The sequence below is a fragment of the Rhinoraja longicauda genome, chromosome 21, assembly GCF_053455715.1.
Source record: "Rhinoraja longicauda isolate Sanriku21f chromosome 21, sRhiLon1.1, whole genome shotgun sequence".
Classification (NCBI taxonomy): domain Eukaryota; kingdom Metazoa; phylum Chordata; class Chondrichthyes; order Rajiformes; family Arhynchobatidae; genus Rhinoraja; species Rhinoraja longicauda.
The window spans coordinates 32777336-32804849 of NC_135973.1; the positions used below are offsets into that span (position 1 = coordinate 32777336).

The 27514-nt window shown below is 40.1% G+C and overlaps 1 protein-coding gene across 3 annotated transcripts in view; it reads left to right on the forward strand.

Moving 5' to 3' along the window:
- cfap70 (cilia and flagella associated protein 70) overlaps positions 1-27514 on the forward strand; it is a 72697-nt gene that overhangs the window by 13441 nt on the left and 31742 nt on the right. For 2 of the 3 annotated variants that reach the window (XM_078418274.1, XM_078418276.1), the window contains 14 exons: positions 1119-1301; positions 4033-4127; positions 4990-5092; positions 7690-7824; positions 9725-9835; positions 13827-13907; positions 15721-15812; positions 17832-17892; positions 18352-18546; positions 19850-19867; positions 21871-22002; positions 22983-23108; positions 23560-23693; positions 26847-26962. In XM_078418274.1, coding sequence (XP_078274400.1) covers positions 1119-1301; positions 4033-4127; positions 4990-5092; positions 7690-7824; positions 9725-9835; positions 13827-13907; positions 15721-15812; positions 17832-17892; positions 18352-18546; positions 19850-19867; positions 21871-22002; positions 22983-23108; positions 23560-23693; positions 26847-26962 — 1582 coding nt within the window. The remainder of the gene's footprint in view (positions 1-1118; positions 1302-4032; positions 4128-4989; positions 5093-7689; positions 7825-9724; positions 9836-13826; positions 13908-15720; positions 15813-17831; positions 17893-18351; positions 18547-19849; positions 19868-21870; positions 22003-22982; positions 23109-23559; positions 23694-26846; positions 26963-27514) is intronic. The other variant, XM_078418275.1, reaches the window with a different exon arrangement.

Consider the following 27514-nt stretch of genomic DNA (forward strand, 5'->3'; position numbering starts at 1 on the left):
TTAACCACGACACGCGGTAGTGCACTTTACTTATTCACATTCTCTGAACAATAGTCTTCCTTTGAATTCAGAATTGGATTTATTTGTGATGATTTCAGTTTCAATGCCAATAGTTTTGGACTCCTCCACAAATGGAAACACATGGATGGACCTGTTCAAAACACTTCATAATTTAACAATCTCAATTGGAGCATCTCTTCGTATCTGCTTTAATGGAGAGGCAAACCACAGCCTGTTTGTGAGCAAAAGGCAAAGTGCTGCAGGAACTCGTCAGATCAGGAAACATCTGTGGAGGGAATGGATAGATGATGTTTTGGACCAGGACCCTTCTTCAGACTGATTGGAATAGGGGGAAGGAAGCTGGAAAAGAGAGGTGGGGGTGGGACAAAGCCTGACATGTGATAGGAAGGAACTGCAGATGCTGGTTTACACCAAAGATAGACACAAAATGCTGGAGTAACTCAGAGGTTCAGGCATCATCTCTGGAGAAAAGAAGTCAGGCCTGACTCTCAGTCTGAAGAAGTGTCTCAACCTGAAACGTCACCTATTCTTTTTCTCCTGAGATGCTGCCGACCCGCTGAGTTACTCCAACATTTTATGTCTATCCTAGCAAGTGATAGACGAATACAGATGAGGGGTGGAGCATTGTTTTCAGATGAGGAATTAAGTGACAACAGCTCAATTGGAAAGGAGCCAAAAGAGTGTTCAATAATAAAAGAAAAGGAGGAGTAAAATATAAAGCCTATTTATACTACCTACTTTTTGTCTTTGGCCTCTTCAATTGCCAGCTGAGTTCCTCCAGTGCTTTGTTTTTTTGCTAAAGTTTCCAGCATCTGCTGCTGTTCATGAGCACCCTTCTTTGCTGATAGTTCTCAGTTCTAGAATCATCTATGTAAATCATCTTTGCAATTTTTCCATTGCATATGTGCTCTTTCTGCAACAATGACGCCAAAATTACGCATGTAATTTCTGTGTTTTAACCAATGTTTTATAGAAAATTTGAATTCTAATTCCCTTAATGTTCAAATATTCACATTAAACTCAACATGCATTAATTAACCGATTTAAAGAACCATAAAACGCATTATCTAATGATAATTAACTGGATTATATTTCAGAGGGACCCTCGTATTGTGTTTTCTAATGGAATTTTGAAGGGGGCAGGAGAAAAAGAGCCCAATATTAGACCAAAGAGATGGCCAATAAACAACATAGCTGCATTTGGGGCTCAGAATATCGTAGATTCCTTCATTGAGATTTGCCCATATGAAGATGAAGATGGGGAACTAAATAGCAAAGAGGTAAGACAAAGGGCAGGTAATGTAATGTACAAAGAAAGATAGTGTATGAAAATAACTGCAGATGCTGGTACAAATCGAAGGTATTTATTTCACAAAATGCTGGAGTAACTCAGCAGGTCAGGCAGCATCTCAGGAGAGAAGGAATAGGTGACGTTACGGGTCAAGACCCTCCTTCAGACTGATAGATAGATGCTAGGATTATTGTTGGCCATTTGCACATAAACAATTTATACTTAGGAATGAGAAATACAATTTTAAAATTTGTGGAGGTCAGCGAATGTGGCTTAGTTAATACCAAGGACCGCACTAAAACAAAGGAAAGGTTAATAAATATGGAATGACCATGTAACTGATAAATGACCTCATAAGGATAATATTGAGTAGTGCCTTTAAGCAGGATTAATGAGGAGATCACACATATCTTGCCAAATAACTCTAATTGGTTAGATGAGCAGAAAGATCCAGCCAGGGTGCAGATAGAAATGCATTAAAAATAACAACATTACATGAACATTACGTGTCAGGATTGATTTCTTGAGATATAAAACAAATCATGGATTAAATCTTTTGATTCTGCTCTGTGGAACCATTGGTACTCCCAAGAGGGGTGACCCAGCAATCCTCATATAACTAAATGCATATCGATGGGGAGTCATGATATTCTAAAACTACCATTAAATATATTAGTAACTGGCTGACTTAGCATCTCTCTGTGTACCTTGTGTACAATTTCAGCATCTACTCCAACATTAAGATATTGCTTAGTTATGTCAATTTGTATCAAAAACTGCATCATAGTTGGATGTCTGTGAATAGGGCGAGTTATGACTGTACAATTATTTATTTACTCGACCACGTGGCCCAAATCTCTCCTGCATTGGTACAGCACCCTCTCCTCCCCCTCCCTCCCCCCCCCGTCCCCCCTCCCCCCGTCCCCCCTCTCCCCGTCCCCCCTCTCCCCGTCCCCCTCCTCCCCCTCTCCCCCTTTCCCTCTCTCCCCCACCCCCCCTCCCCCCACTCCCCTCTCTCCCCCCCTCCCCCTCCCCACCTCTCCCCCCTCTCAAACCCCCCTCCCCCTATCACCCCTCCTCCAAACCCCCCCTCCCCCCTTCCCCTCCCCCCACCCCATCCCCCTCAACCTCCCTTATCCTCCCCCTCCCTCCCTCCCTCCCTCACCCCCTCCCTGCCTAGGAAATAGATTTAAACTTTAAAATGTGAATAATTTGAAAAATATAACACCGATTTCAATGAAACTTCTTCCATGAGCACCAAAGGGACGACGGTGAGTAAGGTGGGACTAAAATTGTTGCGCTATCGTGTACCGTTTTGGCTGTAGTTCAGGAACAAACAAACAAACAAACAAACAAGAGTTTTAGTATATAGATAATTCATTTATGTTGCATCTCAATTCTGTATTTATTAACATATCCTTCATTTTAGAATTGGGCCAAAGCTCGGCACAAAGCCATATACGAAATTGGTGATGGACTTCTAAATGCTTAATTTAGATTAATTTAGAGATACAGCATGGAAACAGGCCTCTCCTCGATATCCCGCAGCTCCGCTCTTGCTCCCCCTCCCCACCTTCGTAACAAGGACAGAGTCCCCCTTGTCTTCACCTTCCACCCCATCAGCTGTCGCATACAACATATAATCCTCCAACATTTTCGCCACCTCCAACAGGATCCCACTACTAACCACATCTTCCTTTCTCTGCCCCTTTCTGCTTTCTGCAGAGACCGTTCCCTCCGAAACTCCCTGGTCAACTCGTCCCTTCCAACCCAAACCACCCCCTCCCCAGGTACTTTTCCCTGCAACCGCAGGAGATGTAACACCTGCCCCTTTACCTCCCCCCTCGATTCCATCCAAGGATCCAAACAGTCTTTCCAGGTGAGGCAGAGGTTCGCTTGCACCACATCCAACTTGGTATCCGCTGTTTCAGTTGTCAACGTCTCTACATCAGCGAGACCAAGCGCAGGCTCGGCGATCGTTTCACTGAACACCTCCACTCAGTCCATCTTAACCTACTTGATCTTCACTTCAACTCCCCCTCCCATTCCCAATCTGACCTTTCTGACCTGGGCCTCTTCCATTGCCAGAATGAGGCCCAGCGCAAATTGGAGGAACAGCACCTCATATTTCGCTTGGAAATTTTACACCCCAGCAGTATGAACATTGACTTCTCTAACTTCAGTTGGCTTTTGGTTTCCCTCTCTAGCACCCAGTTCTCCCACTAGTCTTACTGTCTCTGACTACATTCTATCTTTGTCCCGCCCCCTCCCCTGGCATCAGTCTGAAGAAGGGTCTCGGCCCGAAACGTCACCCATTCTTTCTCTCCCGAGATGCTGCCTGACCCGCTGAGTTACTCCAGCATTTCAATTTAAACCAGCATCTGCAGTTCTTTCCTGCAGATGGAAACAGGCCGTTCGGCCCATCAAGTCCACGTGACCATTGATCACCCGCACACTAGTTCCATGTTATCCCACGTTCGCATCCTACATACTACAAGCAATTTACAGAGGCCAATTAACCTACAAACCTGCATGTCTTTGGAATGTGGGTGGGAAACGGGGGCATCTGGAGAAAACCCGTGCGTTTACGGGACGAACGTACAAGCTCCACACAGATAGCACCTGTAGTCAGGATCAAACATGTGTTCTCGTACTGTGAGGCTCCACCACTGTGCCACTGTGCTACCTGGGAGTTTTACTTTCTTGTAATAATTATTCAGGACTGGGCATTTAGAACAGAGGCAGAAAATGAGAAGAAGCGTGTCACATGGAACATCGAACGACGCTGCTTTGTGGATTCTGATACTTTGTTGAGGTAACTTTTCTATCTCTTTATGTTAATTTAACTACTAATTAAAGTAACATATAATTCTGGATTTGAATCCAGCCAAAACTGATAAGGATGAAAATCTCTGCTGTCAACCTGAAGTTAGCTTATGGAATCTTATCTCAGTTTAGAGAGAAAATCTGTCTATAAGTTATCACACAGACTGGCAAATAGTGAGGCAAATCATTTGATAGCCTCTGTTGCAAGTGGATTAGTGTAGAAAATTAAGAAAATCTGGCTGGGACTACTTGGGACTTTTGTGTGATATCAATGAGAGTAATATGTACAATATTGGTCTCCATCTGTATTTTTTTTACAAACATGCAAATTCCATACCCTTTATTTCTCCCCATCTGCAACATGAGGCTTAGAAACCCATCAATGGTACCCTTCCCCAAACTGCCTTCCCTTGCAGCTGTTTTATTGCTATACTATTTCTGATTTTCAGTTTCCACATAATTGTTTGTCCTCATATTAAAATGTGATCTGTTTTGCAAAGTATGTTTTCTTGTCTCTAAAATTTCATTGAACTAGTTTGTTCTTTGAGGGGAAATTTTGCCTGCTGTCGAACAGACCTTTCATTTTAGGAAAGGATGTGTACAAATTATTATTGTAGAGGTTGGACATTAAAAATATTGATAATCTAAAAAATGTATGTTGATAAACTAGAACATCTCAATCCAAATCATTTGGCTGAAAATTGGTAAAAATAATATCTGCAGGAATGGAGGTATTGTTCAATTTTTCTTTGCTGTATCTGAATATTCATAGTTATGCCAAGTAAAATGGAGCACCTAAGAGCAATTTATTCAATTTCCTAAGTGTGTTTGAATTAAATATATATTTCCAGCTTACAGAAGCATATAGCAGAAAATACTTACTTACCCGTGGAGATCAAGCGTGTGCCATTAGTTCCTCCGGCTAAAGGAGGGAAAAGCAGTAAAATAGATAAGGTCAGTTAATTATTCCTTGAGTCATAATTCTCCCTCCCTCCCTTCCCCCTCCTCCCCCTCATCCCCCTCAACCCCCCTTATCCTCCCTCATTCCCCCCTTCCTCCCCCCCTCCCTCCCTCCCTCCCTCCCTCCCTAGGAGATAGATTTAAACTTTAAAATGTGAATAACTTAAAAAATATAACACCGATTTCAACGAAACTTCTTCCATTAACACCAAAGGGACGGCGGTGAGTAAGGTGGGCCTAAAATTGTCGTACTATCGTGTACCGTTTTGGCTGTAGTTCAGGAACAAACAAACAAACAAACAAACAAACAAACAAACGAGAATTTTAGTATATAGATGTATGATCACTCTTTCTTATGATCACACCTATTACTACCTTGTGCAGCTATTTTGACTATACTTTTTTTGCATAGAACATGGAACAGAGAAAAGTACAGTATAAGAACAGCCCCTTTGTCCCATAATGAAATAGTCATACAGCACGGCAACAGACTCTTCAGCCCAACGTGTCCATACTGACCAAAATGCCCCATCTAAGCTAGTCACATTTGATCGCATTTGGTCCATATCCCTGTACATCTTTCCTATCCAAGTCCCTTTCCAAGTGTCTTTTAATTTATTATTGTAACTACCTAATCTGGCAGATCATTCCATATATCCACAACCCTCTGAGTGAAGTTGCCCTTCAGGTTCCTATTGAATCTTTCTCCTCTCACCTTAAACCTATGTCCTTTGGTTCTTGATTCCCCTACCCTGTGTACAGGACCTTGTGCAAACACTCAATGAATTCTCCTCATGATTTAAAAAACCTCTATAAGATCACCCCTTAGCGTTCTGTGGAATAAAGTCCGAGCCTGCACAATCTCTCCTTTAGCTCAGGTCGAGTCCTGGCAACATCCTTGTAAATCTTCCCTGCAGTCTTTCCAATTTAACAATGTCCTTCCTATAGCAGGGTTACAAAGACTGAACACAATACTCCAAATATGGTCTCACAAATGTCTTGTACAGCTGTAACAGAATGTCCCAACTTCTATACTCAATACCCTGATGGACGAAAGCCGGTGTACCAAAAGCTGCCTTTACCACCCCATCTACCAGTGATGCCACTTTCAAGGAACTGTGCACATGTACTCCCAGATCCCTCTGCTCTCCAACACTCTGCAGGGCCCTGCACTTTGAAGATCCAGCCTTGTTTTGACTTCCCAAAAGGTAACACCTCATACTCTTCAGCCGACTTGGCCAGCTGATTAAGATCCTGATATAATTTTTGATAACCCTCTTTGTGGTTTATGATAGTTTCTACTTCGATGTCATCTGTAAACATACTAATCATGCCTTGCACATTCTCATCTAATATAAACCACAAGCAGCAATGAGCCCAGCACCGATCCCTGAGACACATCACTAGTCACAGCCCTCCAATCCGAAAAACAACCTCCACCATCATCCTCTGCTTCCTTCCATGAAGCCAATTCTGTATCCATGCCACTAGCTCTCCCTGGATGCTATGCAATCTCATCTTCCAGGGCAGCCTATCACTTAGAACATTATGAAAAGCCTTACATGCCTGTGCCGAGCACGTTCAAGAGTGAAGAGTGTTTCATTGACATAGGTGCCAAAATGAATCAATGAAATTGTTATTTGCAGCAGCACATCACGTTTGTAAACACAGTATTCAGTAGTTAGCATAGTAAATAAGAAAAAGAGGTTCAATAAATTTAAAAAATCATTTAGTGCTAACAAAAAACAAGAAAGCCGGAAATTCCGTAATGCACAAGAACAAATTTCATCTGAATGCACATGATCCATATCCTGCCATTCCCTGTATATCCATGTGTCCATCTAAAAGCCTCTTAAATGCCTCGGTTGTATCCGCCTCCACCACCAACGTGGCAGCACATACCAGTCACACATCACGCTCAGTGTAAAAAAAAAAACGCCCTGCACATCTCCTTTAAACTTTGCCCCTTTCACCTTAAAGCTATGCCATTTGGTATTTGACATTTCCGCTCTGGGATAAAGGTTCTGACTGTCTACCCTTTCTATGCCTCTCATAATCAGGTTTCCCCTCAACCTCCGGCATTCGAGATAAAACAATCCAAGTTTGTTCAACCTCCCTTTGTTGCTAATACTCTCTAATCTTGGCAGCATTCTGGCAAACCTCTTCTGCACCCTCACCAAAACCTCCACATCCTTCCTGCAATGGGACAACTAGAACTGCTCGTAATACTCCAAGTGCGGCGGAACAAAGTCCCATAAAGCTGCATCACGACTTCCTAACTCATACTCAGTGCCCTTTGTACTTAACGAAGGCAAGCATACCATATGCCTTCTTAAATGCACAATTTACTTGTGTTGTTACTTTAAAAAATGACTGTCTCCTTTAGATTTGTTTTCCACGGCCAAAAGCTTTGTTGTTTGAAGGATTTTGTTTACCACACAGATTCTCAGCCAAATGTTTTTGACAGGCCCAAATGGATACCTGAAACGGAAAACTTTCAGTCTTGGGGAAATGAATGATATTAATATGAATTCAGTCACAATTTATCTTTCAAGTCTTTGTGGTAATCTTTTAATTTATATTATCTGCAGTCAGAGGAGGATGGCCCTATGTCTTTCCGTGGAGTATTGTATGTAAATATGGCACCTTTACTGTATCCAGGTGTGAAGCGGATTCGAGGAGCATATCCATTAGGTCCATATAATGAGGTTGAAATATTTGAAAAGGTAATATTGATATAGTAATATATTTTTTGCATTATTTTGGATATGACTATCTTGGTAGACCTGTCAAATTTCTTATACTATAAGCTTCCAATTTCTACCTTCCTTCTTGGAAACATTAAAGAGTGAATGCCAGCTCCTTAGATAAAGAAAGGATGAGAAAGGTTCCATATTCCAGGCATTAGGAATCTCCAGTGTATAATAAAAATAGAATTTGCTGGAAACACTCAGCAAGTCATGCTGCACCTGTGGAAAGAGCAACAGAGTCACTATTTCAGGTCAAAGATGGCTCTTAGATGTACATCAAAATGTCATACATATAAGAAATTCAAAGTGGTGTCTAATAGTCTGATGGCTGTAGGGAAGAAGCTGTTCCTGAACCTGGTCCCATTTCTGGAATATTCCCAGTGTTCTTTATCATTCATCTGGTCCTAACAGTTACCTATCGGGCAATATGCTGCAGCCCAATCGTCTGCAGTATCCATCACTGTGAATGAGTGATCATAGACATAGGAGCCGAATTAGGCCATTCGGCCCATTCAGTATGCTTCGCCATTCGATCACGACTGATCTACAGGTGCTCCCCGGCTTACGATGTTTCGACTTGTGATAGTTCGACTTTGCGATGGTGCAAATGGTAGTGAGCCGCCGCTCGCTTCCGCCCACGTGATCGCGTGTATTACAATGCATTTTGACTTACAATACTGTCGGTTTCCGATGGTTTTCTTGGAACGGAACCCATCGGAAGCTGAGGAGCACCTGTATTTTTCCCTCTCAACCCCATTCTCCTGCCTTCTCTCTGTAACCTTTTAATGTCTTTACCCCACCCCCTCTGCCCTTCTATCTGTCTTTTGCTAGGATGCGTATCCTTGGATGTTCAGCTCCCAGCTCTGATCTTTTTTCAGCCAGGACTCTGTGATGCCCACAATGTCGTACTTGCTAATTTCTAACCATGCTATAAGCTCATTCACCTTGTTTTCTACACTGCATGCATTGAACTATAACACCTTCAGTTCTGTTTTCACCATCCCTCTTCTCAAATTGGTCCCCATGTTGTCTGATGTGAATCTCTTATCCCATTTGGTCCTATTTCTTATTCTGGATGCTTCAGTAATCTTTCCCATGCTCTCCTTCCCTTTAACTTTATCCATACTTATCCAATCTGTTGAACCTACCCTTCCACTATTTAGTTTAAAGCCCCATCTATGGTCCTACTTGTGGCCATGTGGAAGGCAATACATTGGAACAAATAGGTCGGCAATGTATGTGAGGACAATCACCAAGAATATGTATAAGGGTAATTAGGTAAAAGTTGTATGCTTTTGATAATTTTTAAGGTATAAATGATTGGAAATGTGTATTTATTCCAATGGTCAAATAATTGTTGGTTGTGGATGCAAAAATGATCAGCACCTTAAGAAATAGAATGCCAACTATGAGTGATTCTGCTTTTCCACTTTGAATCACTTCTCGGAAGTGATTAATGACCATTTAATGACCATCTCTCATTATCCATCAAAAATAGCGAGAAGCTGCCTTCCTGAACAACATTTATGGCTGTGGTGAAGAAACTCAGAGTACTATTGGGTGGGCATCACAAAACCTGAGATGAAGCTAGCTCATGGGGATAAGAATTAAAGTTCTGAGTCCGGATAGTGTGATTTGGAAGCTATCTTGCAGGTGGTGGAGCACCAAAGGGAATGTTATTGTTCTTCTAGGAGGTAGAAATTGCAGCTTTATGGTGTGTACTTAAGTAAACCTGGATGATTCTTTCCATTACTTTAGCAAATAGAACGTTGCATCAATATTGGGCACCAGTGATAGTTCATAGTAGACCATGATTTTATATTTAGTTATGATTATAACATATTTTGTTTTTAATGTGTGATTGTGTATGATTCAGACAAAACATAAGAAGAGCTTAACTCGGGATGCATCTGGAGGGAAGGGGCAGTCTCAACATTCTAAAATTACTGCTAACAAGACTGATAAGGGACCAAGAGACGTTAGGAAGGTAGGATGCTTTGAGGATCAAAAATTGTTTTGCTATCAAAAGCCATGATTATTTTGAATTGTAAATGTATTCTCGGCTCTCAAAGATGTTTATTTTCATTCAATGTTCTATTAAAGCTTCACCATCCTGCCTGAATTCTCTTTCATTGTTTGTGTTTTGTAACAATCATTCAGGGGTATAGTAACAGTGATGAGAGATAAACTAACAGTGTTCAGTGCTATAGAGGGGATTATTCCACAGTCATTGCTGTCTTCTGTAAACCCATATCCTTCCAGAAGAAACACTGTTTGCACTCTTTTCTGCCATAATCTTTAGAAATCAGTGCGCTGACAGTTACTTGACTACGATTCAATACGATAGAACTTTATTCATCCCTGGAGGGAATTGTCCCCGGAGGAACCTTACAGTAAACCCTAGTTTTAACGGTCCCCTTTAAAATTGATTTTTGTTATGGCAGACAGACCTATCAACGTTACCCCTGGGTCGCAAGGTGCACCAGGGAGCCCTTCTCCACGGTACTCCACAGTACTCCACAGTCCTATTAACACGCCTATTGTTGCGGCTCAAGTTGTATATAATCACGTTATACGGCCGGCAGCGCTGCCTACAACAGGGGGAGCTCAGTTGACATGGGGCTCCCTCCCCTCTCACCACCTTTCGCTTCTTCCTGTTGGCTGCCGCTTTGTCCGCTCCCCGCTCCACCTTCTCGGATTAAAGCTCCATTCATCCCTTCAGGGAATCTTTTAATATTGGAGCTATGAATGAAGTGGAATAAGCGAGTAAACATCCGGAGTAGACATTGTGGAAACGTGTACAGACTTACAAATAAGTTAGCAATAAATGAGTTAAAAATTACTTATCAGGATCTCATCCCAATTTATTCCATGTTACAATGACCCCATAGAGTGCTGTCTTGTTTAGCTCCATTTTCTAGGAACATATCCAGAGCACTAATGTGAGTATTACTGTACCTGTAAGTATTTAAAACACGTTAAAGTTCAGCTTGGCCTAATAGACCATGGCATTTCGCATCAACCAAACAGTTACTTGCTTTCTATTTAATGTCAATAAATTAAAAAATTTGAAGCTTTTAGTCAAATGTTTCTCATGATTCGACTTGCAAGGAGCCAAATAAATTGGCTAAATTTTAAACAGATATATTCAGATTATCCCACTTACGTCGGAAGTGAAAAGCAAAATCCGCACCTCAACGGACAAGATTTGGATTCATTCTGCTTTTATGAAGTTCAAATAGATAAACCATTTTAGAGAGAAAAGATTGACTAATTACATAGAAAACAGCAACGTTGAAAATAAGTGCAGGAGGAGGCCATTTGACCCTTCGAGCCAGCACCACCATTCATTGTGATCATGGTTGATCATCTACAATCAGTAACCTGTGCCTGCCTACTCCCCATGTCCCTTGATTCCACTGCCCCCTAGAGCTCTATCTAACTCTCTTTTAAATTCATCCAGTGAATTGGCCTCCACTGCCTTCTGTGGCAGAGAATTCCACAAATTCACAACTCTCTGGGTGATAAAGTTTCTTCTCACCTCAGTTTTAAATGGCCTTCCCTTTATTCTTAGACTGTGTCCCCTGGTTGTGGACTCCCCCAACATTGGGAACATTTTTCCTGCAACTAGCACGTTTAGTCCTTTTACAATTTTATATGGCTCTATAAGATCCCCTCTCATCCTTCTAAACTCCAGCGAATACAAGCTTAGTCTTTCCAATCTTTCCTCATATGACAGTCCCTCCATCCCAGGGATTAACCTCGTGAACCTACGCTGCACTGCCTCAATAGCAAGGACATCCTTCCTCAAATTAGGAGACCAAAACTGCACACAATACTCCAGATGTGGACTCACCAGGGCCCTATATAACTGCAGAAGGACTTATTTGCTCCTGTACTCAAATCCTCTTGTTATGAAGGCCAACATGCCATTAGCTTTCTTCAGTGCCTGCTGTACCTGCACGCTTACTTTCAGTGACTGGTGCACAAGGACACCAAGGCCTCGTTGCACTTCCCCTTTACCTAATCTGACACCATTGAGATAATAATCTGTTTCCTTATTGTTGCCGCCAAAATGGATAACCTCACATTTATCTACATTATACTGCATCTGCCATGCATCTGCCCACACACTCAACCTGTCCAAGTCACCCTGCAACCTCCTAACATCTTCGCCGTTCACACTGCCACCCAGCTTTGTGTCATCCGCAAACTTGCGAGTGTTACTTCTAATTCCTTCATCCAAATCATTAATATACATTGTAAATAATTGCGGCCCTAGCACCGAGCCTTGCGGCACTCCACTCTCCACTGCCTGCCATTCTGAAAAGGACCCGTTTATTCCTACTCTTTGCTTCCTGTCTGCCAACCAATTCTCTCTCCATGTCAATACCCTACCCCCAATACCATGTGCTCTAATTTTGCCCACCAACCTCCCGTGTGGCACCTTATCAAAGGCTATCTGAAAGTCTAGATACACTACATCCACTGGCTCTCCTTCATCCATTTTACTTGTCACATCCTCAAAAAATTCCAGAAGATTAGTCAAGCAGGATTTCCCCTTCATAAATCCATGCTGACTTGGACCAATTCTTTTACCGCTATCCAAATACGCCATTATTACCTCTTTAATAATTGACTCCAACATCTTCCCCACCACCGATCTCAGGCTAACTGGTCTATAATTCCCCATTTTCTCTCTCGCCCCTTTCTTGAAAAGTGGGATAACATTAGCTACCCTCCAATCCACAGGAACGGATCCTGAATCTATTGAACATTGAAAAATGATCACTAATGAGTCCATGATTTCTTAAGCCACCTACTTGAGTACCCTGGGATGCAGACCATCAGGCCCTGGGGATTTACCAGCCTTCAGTCCCATCAGTCTACCCAATACTATTTCTCGCTTAATGCAAATTTCTTTCAGTTCCTCTGAACCCCTTGATCCTCTGTCCACTAGTACATCTGGGAGATTGTTTGTGTTTTCCTTAGTGAAGGCAGATCCGAAGTACCTGTTCAACTCTTCCGCCATTTCCTTGTTACCCATAATAATTTCACACGTTTCTGCCTTCAAGGGACCCACATTTGTATTTACTAATCTTTTTCTCTTAACATACCTAAAGAAGCTTTTACTGTCCTTCTATATATTCTTGGCCAGCTTTGCTTCAGCCCGTATTGTCCTTTTTGCTATCTTCTGTTGTCCTTTGAAAGTTGCCCACTCCTCTGGCTTCCCGCTACTCTTTGCTATCTTATACATCTTTTCTTTTAGTTTTATTCCATCTCTAACTTCCCTTGTCAGCCATGGTTACTTCTTACTCCCCTTAGAATCTTTCTTCCTCTTTGGAATGAAATAATCCTGCATCTTCTGGAGCCCAGAAATTCCTGCCATTGCTGTTCCACCGTCATTCCTGCTCGGATCCTTTTCCATTCGACCTTGGTCAGCTCCTCTCTCATGCCTTCATAGTGCCATTTGTTCAAGTGCAACACTGACATTCCTGGTTTATCCTTCTCCCTCTCAAATTGCAGATTAAAACTAATCATATTATGGTCACTACCTCCAAGCGGTTCCTTTACCTTGAGTTCCCTTATTAAATCTGGTTCATTGGACAACACTAAATCCTGAATTGCCTTCTCTCTGGTAGGCTCCAGTACAGGCTGCTCTAAGAATCCATCTCGGAGGCACTCTACAAACTCCCTTTCTTGGGGTCCAGAACCAACCTGTTTTTCCCAGTCTACCTGCATATTGAAATCTCCCATAACTACAGTGGCATTACCTTTGTTACATGCCAATTTTAACTCCTGCTTCAACTTATACCCTATATCCAGGCTACTGTTTGGGGGATCTGTACTACCTACTAGCACAGAACATTTTACTAGAAAGAAAGATCATACTGGTTTTTTGAAAATGAAGTGATTTTTGGCTTTGATTTACCACTCCCTTTCATGTCCTTTTTTCATAATTTGTTTTGTTTCTGTAGAGCTTAGCAAATGTGAAGTCATTTATTACCGAACATGGATTAGAACCTGAAGCAACTGTCGTAGTTAATGTGGAAGGAGATGTAAGTATATGAAAAAACTAAGCTGTATTGAGAGAAATCACCACTGAGATCTCTTTTGTCATACCAACTGCATGGAGCAATTTTTCTTGTAAATGCAGTGGTTAAAAGTACAAGAGGGCCTTATAAAGATATGTGAGTGTGGTTATAAAGTAATTTAAACAATACAAATTTTAAATATAATGAAGCAATAACCAAGAGTGCTCAGCATAGGGTATAGACAGCAGAATTTTGAATGGCATATAATTTACAGAAGGTGGAATATGGAAGGCTGGCCAGGAAAGTAACTGTGTAATTACTCCTGGGTATGTTAAAGATAACAATGTTTCGGGGGCATTTTGGCTGAGGTAGGGATGGAGGGGAATTACGTTACCAATGTTTAAATAGATATTTGTGCGGCACATGATGTGGGAATAAGAACAGAAAATGCTAGGCATTCTCAGCAGGTCAAGCAGCATCCTTGGTGAGAGAAACAGTTGATGTTTCAGATCGCTGACCTTCATCAGAACTGAAAAAGTGAGAAAACTGTTGTGTTTTAAGTCCTAGAGAGGTATGGGGATGGAAAAGACAAAGGGGATATCTGTGATGAAGGTTGTCCAGGTGACGCGGATAGTTGTTTTCAGTGTTTGTGAGGGAAATTAATGTTTGTGTATATAAGATGATCTGTCTGGAGGAATGTAAGTAAAGGAATTTGAGAAACAATATTCTGGAACAGAGCAAATGCTGGAAAACTGAAAGAAAACACAATACTGGAAATACTCGACAAATCAGGAAGCATTTGTAGATGTTTTATTTTATAGTTAAATTAATATATTTCCAAACTCTGTGGACTTGCATATTTATATTCTCTTGTGTTGTAGAACGAAGCAATTAAACTGTTTAAATCTACACTGTCTCTCAGAGCTTATCCATTCTCTCACCGATTTTCTCTGCGACCTTTTCTTTTCACTTTCCCATCAACTTTACTCTCCCCCCGAGATTCTATCACTCCCCTACACACTCGAGCCAATTTACAGTGGTAATTTAAACAGCCTACTTGCATATCTTTGCAACACAAGAGGAAATTGGAACACCCAGAGAAAACTCTGGGTGTTACAGGGAAAATATGAAAACTTCACATGGAGGTCAGGAGCCTGTTGCTGTGAGATAGCAGCTCTACCAGTTTCACCCCTGTGGCTTTTTACATTAGATCTGACTAGTTTTGACACAAACAAGAAAGCTAGACATCTGAAATTTTTGAATACCGAATTGAGACCTAATCCAATGTTTCTAGAAAGAAGAACCAGTGTTGTTTCATGAGCTTGGGAAGATTGTTGGAGACCAAAGATGGAGAACTCAAAATAAGAATGGGATGGAGAATTTAAGTGACAGGAAAGCACAGTAAGGTAAAAGTAGCCTGAATATAGGAGAGGGCAGTAGTTTTGTAAAATATTATATTTTTGAAATAGGCTGCGCCAGAAGTGCCTGTAGATGGGGTGCTACTCAAATGTGCTAGATGTATCACCAAATTTTAGTTGTAACCTTAATAAACCTCCCAAGCATTTTAAGCATAGGTTTCTGATTAAGTACATTCTGGCCCACCATACCACCAAGCATTCAAAATACAGTGCTTGAAAATAGGAGAGTCCAGAGCCCTACAGTAATTACTGTCAACAGTGATTGAATAATGATACTGATTTTTAAATATATTCATTAATTGTGGATATTGGATTGATTTTGAAATTGTTACATTTCCTATTGTTCGATAATTAATTTATTTTACCAAGAATGGATTTTGCAAATTTAAAAATTCTTCACTTTTATTTTTACCTTTCAGCAATATACAGATGCAAAGTCCTACATTGTTTTGGAGTTTAGTCTGGCTAAACCTCTGGTGCAGAAACGACTTCGGGAGGATCTGTCTAAAAAGTAAGTTTCAGCTTGGAATAGATAATAAACACAATTCTTCCAGCAATGCATTTTAAAAATCTTATTGATGATGAATTTCTGATAATCAATAAAATATTTTCTATTTATTGCACATTATCCCGCTGTAGGAATATATCACAGTTTCATAGGATTATCAGAAAGTGCAATGCTGACACATCTTGATTTTGGAAACTGTCTCCAGAAAATATATATAATAACTGTCATATTCAGGACCAGCATGCAAAGAAAAATCTATGCTCTTTCATCATGTGATCGAACCTTCTTCATCCCTGTAGGTGATCTTCAGAGAATGATTTGAGAATGGATGCAAAGAAAAGAGTAAATTGAAAATGTTCAGTCAATACTGAGAATGGTTCAGATTTGGTGCCATAATGTGGAATGTTTGACACAAACTCGTTCTGATTGTGGCATCCATCAGAATGAACTAAATGCATCCATTGTGGGAGTTGCATGCCTGCATTGATATCTGCATGATGTTTTGAAATGTTTTACAAAGATAGAAGTAAAGTTATGAAGGGCGTTGTGTAAAGTCTCATCGAAAATGAAAATCTGCAGAAACTGATGATTCTCTTATTCAGCCTTCTATTAGACCATGTCAAGAGCACCCTCTCTTCATAGACCATAGTGGGGTCTGAAGGGCACTTTGTGGTTAGTATGAAAGCTTTGTGCAGAAAAAGACTTTAGCAAATGAAACTCTGGGTTTGCTGAAGTTTGGGAAAATTGAAAATGAGGAAACTGTACAAAGATGAGGATTGGAGAATTGATCTTCGGGATGAAGCAAACATCGATGATTGGCTCCGTAATGGTGAGAATAAAAGCAGGAATGTCTAAACAATATTGCGTGGTTGCATCACATGCAGGTTTGAAAACTCAGTAGAATTTGACAGAAAACAGTTTGCACACAATAGATAGGACAGCTGCCGTGCTTGATGTATTCTAAATAAGAATATTGGTAATTAAGAGTCAAATCACATTCATGGGGTTGAAGTAACCTGTAGACCAGGCGTGATATAGGTGTCAGATTTCTTTGCCTGAAGGACATGTGGGAATGAGGTAGTGTAAGAAAATAACTGCAGATGCTGGTACAAATCGAAGGTATTTATTCACAAAATACTGGAGTAACTCAGCAGGTCAGGCAGCATCTCAGGAGAGAAGGAATGGGTGACTGAACTTCAGCCAAAACGGTACACGATAGCGCAACAATTTTAGGCCCACCTTACTCACCGTCATCACTTTAATGGTAAAAATGGTAGTTTTATTGAAATTAGTGTTATATTTTTTAAGTTATTCACATTTTAAAGTTTAAATCTATCTCCTGGGGAGGGAGGGGGAGGAGGGAGGATAAGGGGGGTGAAGTGGGGGGGGGAAGGGGGAGGCAAGGGGGGGGTGGAGAGAGGGGGAGGGGGGGATGGAGGGGAGGGAGGGGAGGAGGGGGGGAGGGAGGAGGGAGGGGAAGGGGAAGGGGAGGGTGCTGCACCAATGCAGGAGATGTTTGGGCCCAACGGGTCCACTTGGTCTAGTAATCACTATTACTGATTCTAGCATTTTATTCCTGATTTTTTCTAACTTACTCAATATTTCTCAAGGTTCTACTTCAAATTGATTACTTTTTTTTACTGATTTACAGAAGGGCACTGTTTTTTTACGTGGTTCCATGATCTAAACTGGGTGCAAGCACGTTTAGTTCAAATGGGTTTTCTGTCCATTGGGTTCAAAGGGAAAACTTGATAAGAGTTTTGGAAACGTGGGTAGGATTGGGTTTACCTGTGACACAGTTACAGAATAATCTGCAAATGCCTTCTCACAGGTGAAGAATAGTGAACCACAAAGTACTGGAGCCAACTGATACATGTGGAACTATACAGCATCAGGAAACTTGTCGAGGAAAGTGGCAAAAGTATAATAGGTTGTGGCTGAGTTGTTCCACTGTCTCCTGTATGAATGTTTAGTACATTAAATATATAATCTTATCAATGAATATTTGTCTTTCTAAATCAGGATTGCAGAGATGATACCTCCTCGGCCATTATTTCCTCGTAGGACAAGTGGAGCAGATAAGGTGTGTGAAGGAACAGAAACGGGCTTGCATGTTGCATTCATTGGATGAATGGAATATTATATCAATGTATCTATTTTAAATCATAGTTTATTGGATTGGTTATCTTAAGGTATCTTTATTTGTCTCTATAAACAATGTGGATATTGTGGTTGAAACAACTGGGCCGTGATCCCAGGTTTTTTACCAGTCTTAACCTGTATGACATGTTTATGCGGAGTATGCGTGTATGTTGCCAATCCTGATATAGTGCTCAACTAAAGGCTCCTGTATAAAACTGCATCATTAGCAAATATTGTCAGGTGCCCAAAGGGGTTGCAAGGTGACACAACAGAGAAAATCCAATTTTCCAAATGTCACAAAAAAAAGTAACAAATTAATTTTTAAACAGTGGCATTCTATTCAGAATTTACGATTTTGTAATAAATTTAGTTATAATATTTTAAATTATGTCTGTCGCAGGCTGTCACAGACTACCATAATCAGATAATTAGTGTGGCAAGAATCATCATGGCTGAATACCAGGAAATGTTTGGACGGAAATTAATTGAAGGCAAACTCTCACATGAATACCAGGATCAGGAGGAGCGTAAACATAAACTTATATTTGAGCTAAACACCTCAGGAAAATATTTTGCCTTCAAGGAACAGTTAAAGGTAAAATCGAGAGTCAAGCTTGTTTAATTTTTATATGTACTGATTGAGAATAATGAAATTCTTACTTGTGGCAGCACAACAAATTTGTAAACATAATAAACGAAAAAAGAGTAATAAATAAAAAAAACAATAAAGTGCAAAATACAACAAAAGCTTGAAGTCCCGAGTGCAACCAAGACAGTTTGTAGTTTGAAATTTTTGTGATCAATAGGCTGATAGTTGTTGGGAAGAAGCTGTTCCTGAAGCCTGGACGTCACAGTTTTCAGACTCAATACCTTCTTCCTGATGGCAGGAGTGAAATGAAAGTGTGACGAGAGTGATCTAGGTTCTTGATGATGCTGATTGTCTTTTTGAGGCAGCACCTCCTTTTGATCCAGTTCATTGGCTATATTTAAGAGGGAGTTAGATGTGGCCCTTGTGGCTAAAGGGATCAGGGGGTATGGAGAGAAGGCAGGTACAGGTTACTGAGCTGGATGATCAGCCATGATCATATTGAATGGCGGTGCAGGCTCGAAGGGCCGAATGGCCTACTCCTGCACCTATTTTCTATGTTTCTATGATCCCTTTGATTGTGGAAAGGTCAGTACCAATGATGGATATGGCAGTGTGTTGGAAGGACCTGCAGATGCTGGTTTAAACCAAAGATAGACACAAAATGCCCGAAACTATCCAGTGATGCTGCCTGTCTCACTGAGTTACTCCAACATTTTGCGTCTATCTATGGATATGGCAGTGACCACCACTTTTTAAATTATGTCTTTCAAACAAACAAACAAACAAATGAGAGTTTTAGTATATAAATTGCATCAATGTGCTGGGTCCAGGACAGATCTTCGGAGATATGCACGTCCAGTTGTTGATTCTCTCCACAATCGACCATCAATGAATACAGGTTTGTGGATTCTCGGTCTTCCTCTTCCAAAGTCAACAATCAGCTACTTAGTTTTACTGACGTTGCGAGCAAGTTGTTGTTCTGGTACCATTCAATCAGGTGTTCAATCTCCCTCCAATACTCTGACTGAGTATTTATTTTTTTGTGCAAGAATATGGAAACTGAGTTTTGATAACCCATATTTAAGATATGCTGTATTTGTTTATTATCTATAGTCATTGTATGCATGCAAAATCTTGTGTATTATCCATGATTTTTGGCTGAAAATATTAAAAATCATTTTGTCTTTCCGGAGTTAAGCATTGCTATGATAAAAGATGAAGATTTAAAAACTATGGGGCATCCATGATTAGATTGTCCAATTGCAATACGTGTGGTTAAAACTCAAATAATTTTTTTTTCACGTGAAAGCCTCTGGATAAGCACTGGGTAAGTTCTCTACATCAGTCTACCAGTGAAGAAGATGTTTATTGGATTCACTACAAAGTAAGATGTTGTTGAGATACTGTATAGAATAAAATTTGATAAAGTAGCGGTACTAGCAAGGGTAGTTGTACCTAATATATGTAAGTTATCTCATTCAGATGGGATCCTAAATTACTGTGAAAAAGAAGGCAGGAAGTGAAAAGGCCGTAACCGTAATCTTCCTAATGTCTCCAGGTATCGGGGTAGTGGCTGAGGAATATATATGTTACACCATTGTGCAAAATTGATGTAGGGATAAATTCTGCAACCATAGTCAGTTTAACATCAGAGGTGGAGAAAATTATAGAAATTATGATTAAGCGCAGAACTAGCAGTCACTTGCATAAGGAAAGTTAGCATGGATTCATTTGAAAGCAAATCATGTTGAACAATTTTTTTCAACTAATGGAGTGTTGATGTGGGAGATGCTGAGGATCATGTGATGTATAGGTACTTTCTAGATTAGTTGAAGAAAATGCTGCACAATAGGCCTGTCATCAAGATTAAAGCCCATGGAATAATAGGATCAGCAACACCATGGATGGAAAATTGGCTCAGTGACAAGAAACGGTGTAAACGTGAAACTTATTTTAAAGACAGGAGAGAAATGTCTCCTGGAGAGAAATTTCCGATGAAAATAATTGTGAAGTGGTACATTTTGGTTGGAGGAATGAGAGACATAAATAGAGGGTGTTATTCCCAATGTGGACAAGAATACAAAGTGTACATATGCATTTTTCATTGAAAGTGATAATTAAAAAAGCACACAGAAACTTGGATGTTATATAAGCATTGATTACAAGAGCAGGATGGTCATGATGAAAATCAACCATGAGTGTTGAGGAGCAGGAAAAAGAAGCTGATAGAGGGATTTAGACAATCCCTGGGTTACAAAAGGGTTCCTAAGAAATGCTTGTAATCCAAATCTTTCATAGGTTGAAAATGAACAAAATACACAATCATGAGGGATAGATAAAGTAAATGTACAGAGTATTTTACCCAGAATAGAGTAATCAAGAACCCAAGGAACATAGATTTAAGGTGAGAGGGGAAAGATTGAATAGGAACCTGAGGGGGCAACGTTTCCACGCAGAGGGTGGTAGATTTATGGAATGAGCTGCCAAAGTAGATACCTCAGGTAGGTACTATAACAACATTTAAAAGGTATTTGAACAAGTACATAGACAGGAAAGATTTAGAGGGTTATAAGCCAAATGCGGGCAGGTGGGACTAGTATTGATGGGGCATCTTGGTCGGCATGGACAAGTTGGGGCGAAAAGCCTGTTTTCAAGTTGTATGACTAATCTGGCTAGCAGATTTTGGGTGCTTTGGCATTGGAGTGGTTTGAGCATGTTATAATGCTCAACGTTTTACAACTAATTTTACAAGGAGCCAACCGCCTTACTTTCTAACCACAGCATTGAGGTTGGTGTGCATGAGCTTAACCAATCTGGAATTTTATTTGGGCATCACTATAATATAATACTTTTAGAGAATCTCTGAGATATTCATACAATTTACAATATTGGCATATTGATGCGCCAGTTATGCATGATTCAATTACCAACCAATCTTCCAGGAATGAATGCAGAGAGATAGTAACAGCACTGGCTGGACTAGATCAATGGCAAACATTGATGTAGGGGTTCAATTTGAATCCCAAACTTATCTGCACATAGGATTTAGGTGATAACTGTTAATAGATTTTTGTGAGCTTCATTTGGTAGGATAATGTCATCGGTGAGCAGATTAATTCAGGTTCTGTAGGTGCATCTTGAATGTATATCATAGAGCAACACAATACATTCATGGAAAATGGAATATGCCATCTACCTGCTAATACAAATTTTAGCAGAAATTAAACTTAATGAAGCTATTTCCCAGTTGAAAAATGTAGTGTTATTTTATTAATGGAAATTTTTCAGTAATAATATACAAAGTTGATAATATTTAACTTTTCACTACAGCATGCAGTTGTAAAAATTGTGCGAGAAAAATACATGCAGACAATGGCTTTTGAAGATAAAGAACAGCTTCATACATTCCTTAATGAGTTGTATATTTATTTGATTGATCAGATGCATTGCTGCCTACACAAGGTAAGGATTAGCTAGTTATCAAAAGCTCTATTTTTAAAATCAATGATAAAAACATATAATTATTACGTTTATTGAGCACAACTACATAAAAGTTAACATAACCATCCATCACAGTGGATTCCTCACTGTGATGGAAGGCAAAAAATTCCAAACTTCTTCCTCTTTATTCTCCCGCGGTCGGGGCAGTCGAACCATCTGTGGGGGCAATCGAGGCTCCTGCAGCCAGCGGTCGAAGTTCCCGTGTTGGGGCGGTTGAAGCTCCCGTGTCGGGGCAATGGAAACTCTTGCGTCGGGGCAGTCGAAACTCCTGTGGCAAGCAGCTTTTTTAAAAAAAAGACAAAAGTCAAAAGTTTCCTTCTTTACCCTACATGTTAATTTCTTTTTTCATGCTCATTTTGTGTTTGCATTTTAGTTTGAGATCTTAATTTCATTGGTCATAAAATGGCCAATGAAGGGACAAAATATAATTTCTGAACAGAACCAATCCTAATCAGAACTAATCCTAATCCTAATCAGAAGCGGTCTTGTTGCCCAAATTGATAGAGGAAAACTATGTTCTCATACAATTATCACTGCTGAAAATACTTCCCTGCATAAAGTAAGCTAAAGTATTTACCATGTTAAACTTTCATTTTCTATTGTTTGCTTTAGATTCTTTTATGATTCCTTTGAACATGCAGTAAAGCTATATGGTAGAAGCACACCTTCCTTTGTACGGATATCATTAGCCATTTTGCTGCACTTTATTCTCTCCATTATTTTTGCATTGGTCATTCAGCTCCAATTTCAACTGCAAATCTACAAAACAAAATATATTTTCTCCTTCAGAACGCAAACAATTTAGAAAATGTGACTTAACTTTTGGCACTGCAAGACAATTGAAAATTGTGATTCTTAAATTATTCATGTAATTTATAATACGACCAGAGCTTTGAATACTTCTAATTGAATTCTAAATCATTGTCTTTTTCTCTGCCCAGATGTTCCATGTAGATCCACCAGATCCTATTCCAGAATCATTTCTTAGTTCTTCTCAATTAAAACACTTTGCTAAAGAAGCTGAAGCCAACAAGAACTTTGAAATTGCAAATAAATACCACCTAGAGGTGAGAATGTGCAGATATAGATTTATAAGCTAGAAGATTCTAGCTATTATTCATTTTTTGGTGTTTGGGAATGATTTGCCATGGCCACAATTTCAATGCCAGTTCTCTTGTTGAGTCTAATTTGCATTTTCTAGGAAGGTTTAGATGTAACTACAAACAGTAGGGCATTCCAAAATGGAGAAAACCAACTAGGTGGACACTATGGGGTTGCCGGAGCCATAAAAGGTACTTTAAAAAAAAGAAATGCTATAAAATTGCACGAAGCTCCTTATCAGCGTATCAAGAGGCATAATGATTGTTACTCATCGCCATCATGGACACCTCGGCCATCTCAACCAAATTGTCTGTCAAATTCTACTTTTGTCTTTGGAAATTGAATGCAGAAGACGTAAGATTTGGAAATGTGTCACTAATTTAACAAACAGAATTATAACTCTTCTTTCCTTTGCAGCGATTGGCACGTGACAAATTGAATCCTGAACACTGGTTCGATTATGGTACTTTCTACCTCTTGTTAAATGACTATGTCAAAGCAGAAGAATGCTTCCGTGAGGCTATTGCAGTAAACCAAGAGCATATAAACGGGTCAGTCTTACATTTTGATAGCCCTATTAAGCCTTGAATTAATGATATAGCATCTCTATTGAGGTGCAATTTCATAGCGTTTTTGATGGATTTGGAATGTGAAAGTGAGTGGTGGATAGACCAATTATTCTGAATCCCAAGCCATTTCATTGGATGGTCCAAACCATTTTGATTTCAATTTAACAGATTAGCTAGGTGAATCACCAGTGCAAATCCTTCCAGCCATGCTGCTCAATATTTGAACAGATGATGGATTGGGATTCACTTTCCTAAATCTGCGATCAGTCAATCAGACCTAGAAATCACAAAAGACTAATTTGTTTTACAGAATTTCCATTGGTTACTAAAATGATAAAGTGGAAAGGATGTTTGCCGTAATGGAAGCGTCAAGAAATAGAGGGCACAGAATAAAAAGACATACCTTTAGAATGCGATAAGGAGGATTTTTTTTCAATCAGAGGGTGGTGAATCTATGGAAATTATTCTGTAATGGGGCAACCAGAATTCTGTGCAATACTCCAAATGTGGATTAACCAAAGTCCTATAATATTTTGTGCCGCTGCAGAGCAAAGCTCTCTCGTGAGTGGCCCAGGCAATGGAAGAATTACGTGAGCACTTACATGAACACATGATAATTTGTCAATCTTGAGAAATTAATGTAGTTTAGTTTAGTTTAATGTCACATGTACTGAGGTACAATGAAAAGCTTTTGTTTTTGTGCTAACCCGTCAAAGAATACACTTTACAGGATTACAGTCCAGTGTACTGATTAAGGATAAAGGGTACAACAGTTAGTGCCAGGTAAAGTCTGATATAGTCAGAGTAAAGATAATTTGAAAGCCTCTAACGAGGGAGATGGAAGGTCAGAACCACACACTGGCTGATGAGAGGTCCATCCAGTTGCCTGGTCAGTTGCTGGGAAGAAATTGTCCCTGAATCTGGAAGTATGCATTTTCAAACATCTGTACCTCTTGTCTGATGGGAGAGGGGAGAAGAGGAAGTGACTGGGATGAAACTAATCTTGATTATGTTGGTGGCCTTGCCAAGACAGTGTGAAGTGTAGATGGAGAAAATGGACGGGAGGTTGGCTTATCTGATGTTCTGGGCTACGTCCACATCTCTGCAATTTCTTGTGGTCTTGGATAGAGCAGTTCTCAAAGAATGCTGTAATGCATCACAATAAAATGTTTTCTGAAAATTTGGTGAGGGTTGGTGAGGAATACAGTAAGCTGGGTAACATCAGTTTTTGAGAGGTATTATGATTTGTGTTTGAAGGATATAATCCTTGTTACTAAGAAACCAGCCTTTGGCTTGCTGTACATAGACAGAAAAGTAGAGAAGAGTAGGAAGGAACTGTGGATGCTGGTTTACACAGAAGATAGACACAAAATGCTGGAGTAACTCAGCGGGACAGGCAGCATGTTTTGTGAGTTTGTGATCCTGAGGAGAGTCCAGGTAGGCGAGGTGACCCTCAGTAGAGTCCAGTCTCGATCTGAGAAGGGCCTTGACCCGAAATGTCACTCATTCCTTCTATCCAGCAGGAAATAGAGGTTTAACACAGTATGAAGGTGCATCATGACTGTCTGAGAAGCTGACACCAACTGCATATTGCAAAAAGGAAGCCTTAATGTGTAGGTTCATTTGCAGAAGTGCTCATGTGCGTAAGTTATGCCTGGATGTAAAGATTATAGATATGTGTATCAGTTCCAGATTTCTATGTTTTTGTTCTCTGTTGTCCATAAAATGATTAAAGTATTTGCTGAAAATAAAACAAGGTATTGGAGTAACTCAGCGGGTCAAGCAACATGGACTATTTTGGGTCAGGACCCTTTTACAGACTGATTGTAGTAGAGAGAAGAAAGGTAAAAAATAGGTCTGGAACATGATTCAGGTGAGGGGTTTTGAATGATTGGATGGACAAAGGCTAGTGATGAATAGGCGACAGATGGTGTCAAAGAGAGAAGAGGAGTAGATGTGGAGCCAGTGGGAGAGATATAGTGGAATGGGGGCAGGGAGAAGGGGAAAGGAGGTAGGATGGTGGGGGAAGGGTACACACCAGTGTGGGGCACAGAGAAGAGAGGGGGGGATGGAATTACTTAAAAGTAGAGAATTCAGTCTTCATACAATTGGGCTGTAAGATACCCAGCGGAAGTTGAGGTGCCGTTTCTTCAGTTTGCTGTTGGCTCATGGAATGGAAGAGACTCAGGGCAGAAAGGTCAGAATAGGAACGGGAAGGGGAAGAGGATGGGGAGTTAAAATGATTAGCAACTGGGAGATCCAGCAGTCCTAGGCAGACTGAACGTAAGTGCTTGGCAATATGTTCGTCTAGTCTACGCTTTGTCCTAGTCTTGCAAATGTAAAGGAAGCCACATTGGGGCTGATGTAAAGGATAGCTCATTGAAATGTAACACCTGAATCTCCTCCTTCCTCGCATCCATCCAGGGTCCCAAAAACAAGGTGAGAAAGTGGTTTACTTTCACCTCCTCCTCTGCATTCAGTGTGTCTGTCTAGGCTTGCTTTCATATGCTTACCAATCAGTCTGAAGAAATGTCCTGAGCCGAAACATCACCTATCCATGTCCTCCAGAGATCAGCCTGATCCTCTGAGTTACTCCAGTGCTTTGTGTTTTTTTGTAAACTAGCATCTGCAGTTCCTCACGTCTTCTAAGTGTTTGCAAATGCGAGTTCCATATCAGTCACATGCGTAAATCCAAGCAGAACAATGAAGAGATGGGCTTAGACATCCTTTTCATCATCTAAGAATGTGGATAAACCTACCTCCTCAGCTGCAACTGTTGAGTTTTCTTTTCATTCAAATTGGAATGAAGTGACTCGTTAGCTTCTGAACTTCTTAAAGGTTTGCAGCAACCGCTGCTTAAAAGCGATTCTACACAACTAAAGAATCCAAGCAAGTTGTTCTACTAAATAATTATATTGATTTAAATGATAGAAAATAAGTCAATCCAGTATATTATGTGATAGGTAAAGGATAGAAGGTGGAAAAATGTACTTATGATTCACAGTAAGTAGAAATGAGTGTACTGAGCTTCACTGAGATCTCGATTCATTTTATACACACGTACTGTGTCTGAATAGTCTTTATGTTGTTTAGTATTGTTTCTGTGTTGACTCATGTGAGTGCTTTTATGTCCAGCCTCATCCTATGTGGCATTCTAGCATGTATGAATGAACATTATGAAGAAGCAGATAATTTCTTTGAGAGTGCCAGATGCTTCGAGCCAAACAACATATTAGCTTGGACAATGCATGGTAAGTCTTGGGTCATCTTAAAATATGGCCTGTTCTCTCACTTGTAGCTTACATTCAAATTTGATTATTAGAAATCAAGTTCATAAAACTGATACTGACCCATTGTTTTTCTTGCAATTTATTTGTACTGTGATTTGTCTGTGTAATGAAAGAAACTTCAATGTTTATTTACACTACAGACATAACAAGCAAATGCAAAGAAAGATATATATCTAACTATATACCCCAGGTATTTATTCACAAAATGCTGGAGTAACTCAGCAGGTCAGGCAGCATCTCGGGAGAGAAGGAATGGGTGACGTTTCGGGTCGAGACCCTTCTTCAGACTGAAGAAGGATCTCGACCCGAAACGTCACCCATTCCTTTTCTCCCGAGATGCTGCCTGGCCTGCTGAGTTACTCCAGCATTTTGTGAATAAATACCTTCGATTTGTACCAGCATCTGCAGTTATTTTCTTATACTAACTATATACCCCAGATATTCAATATAATGTGAGAAATTATTTGAATTTAAAATTGATCTACATTATTTCTTTGCATTGTATGATTTTTT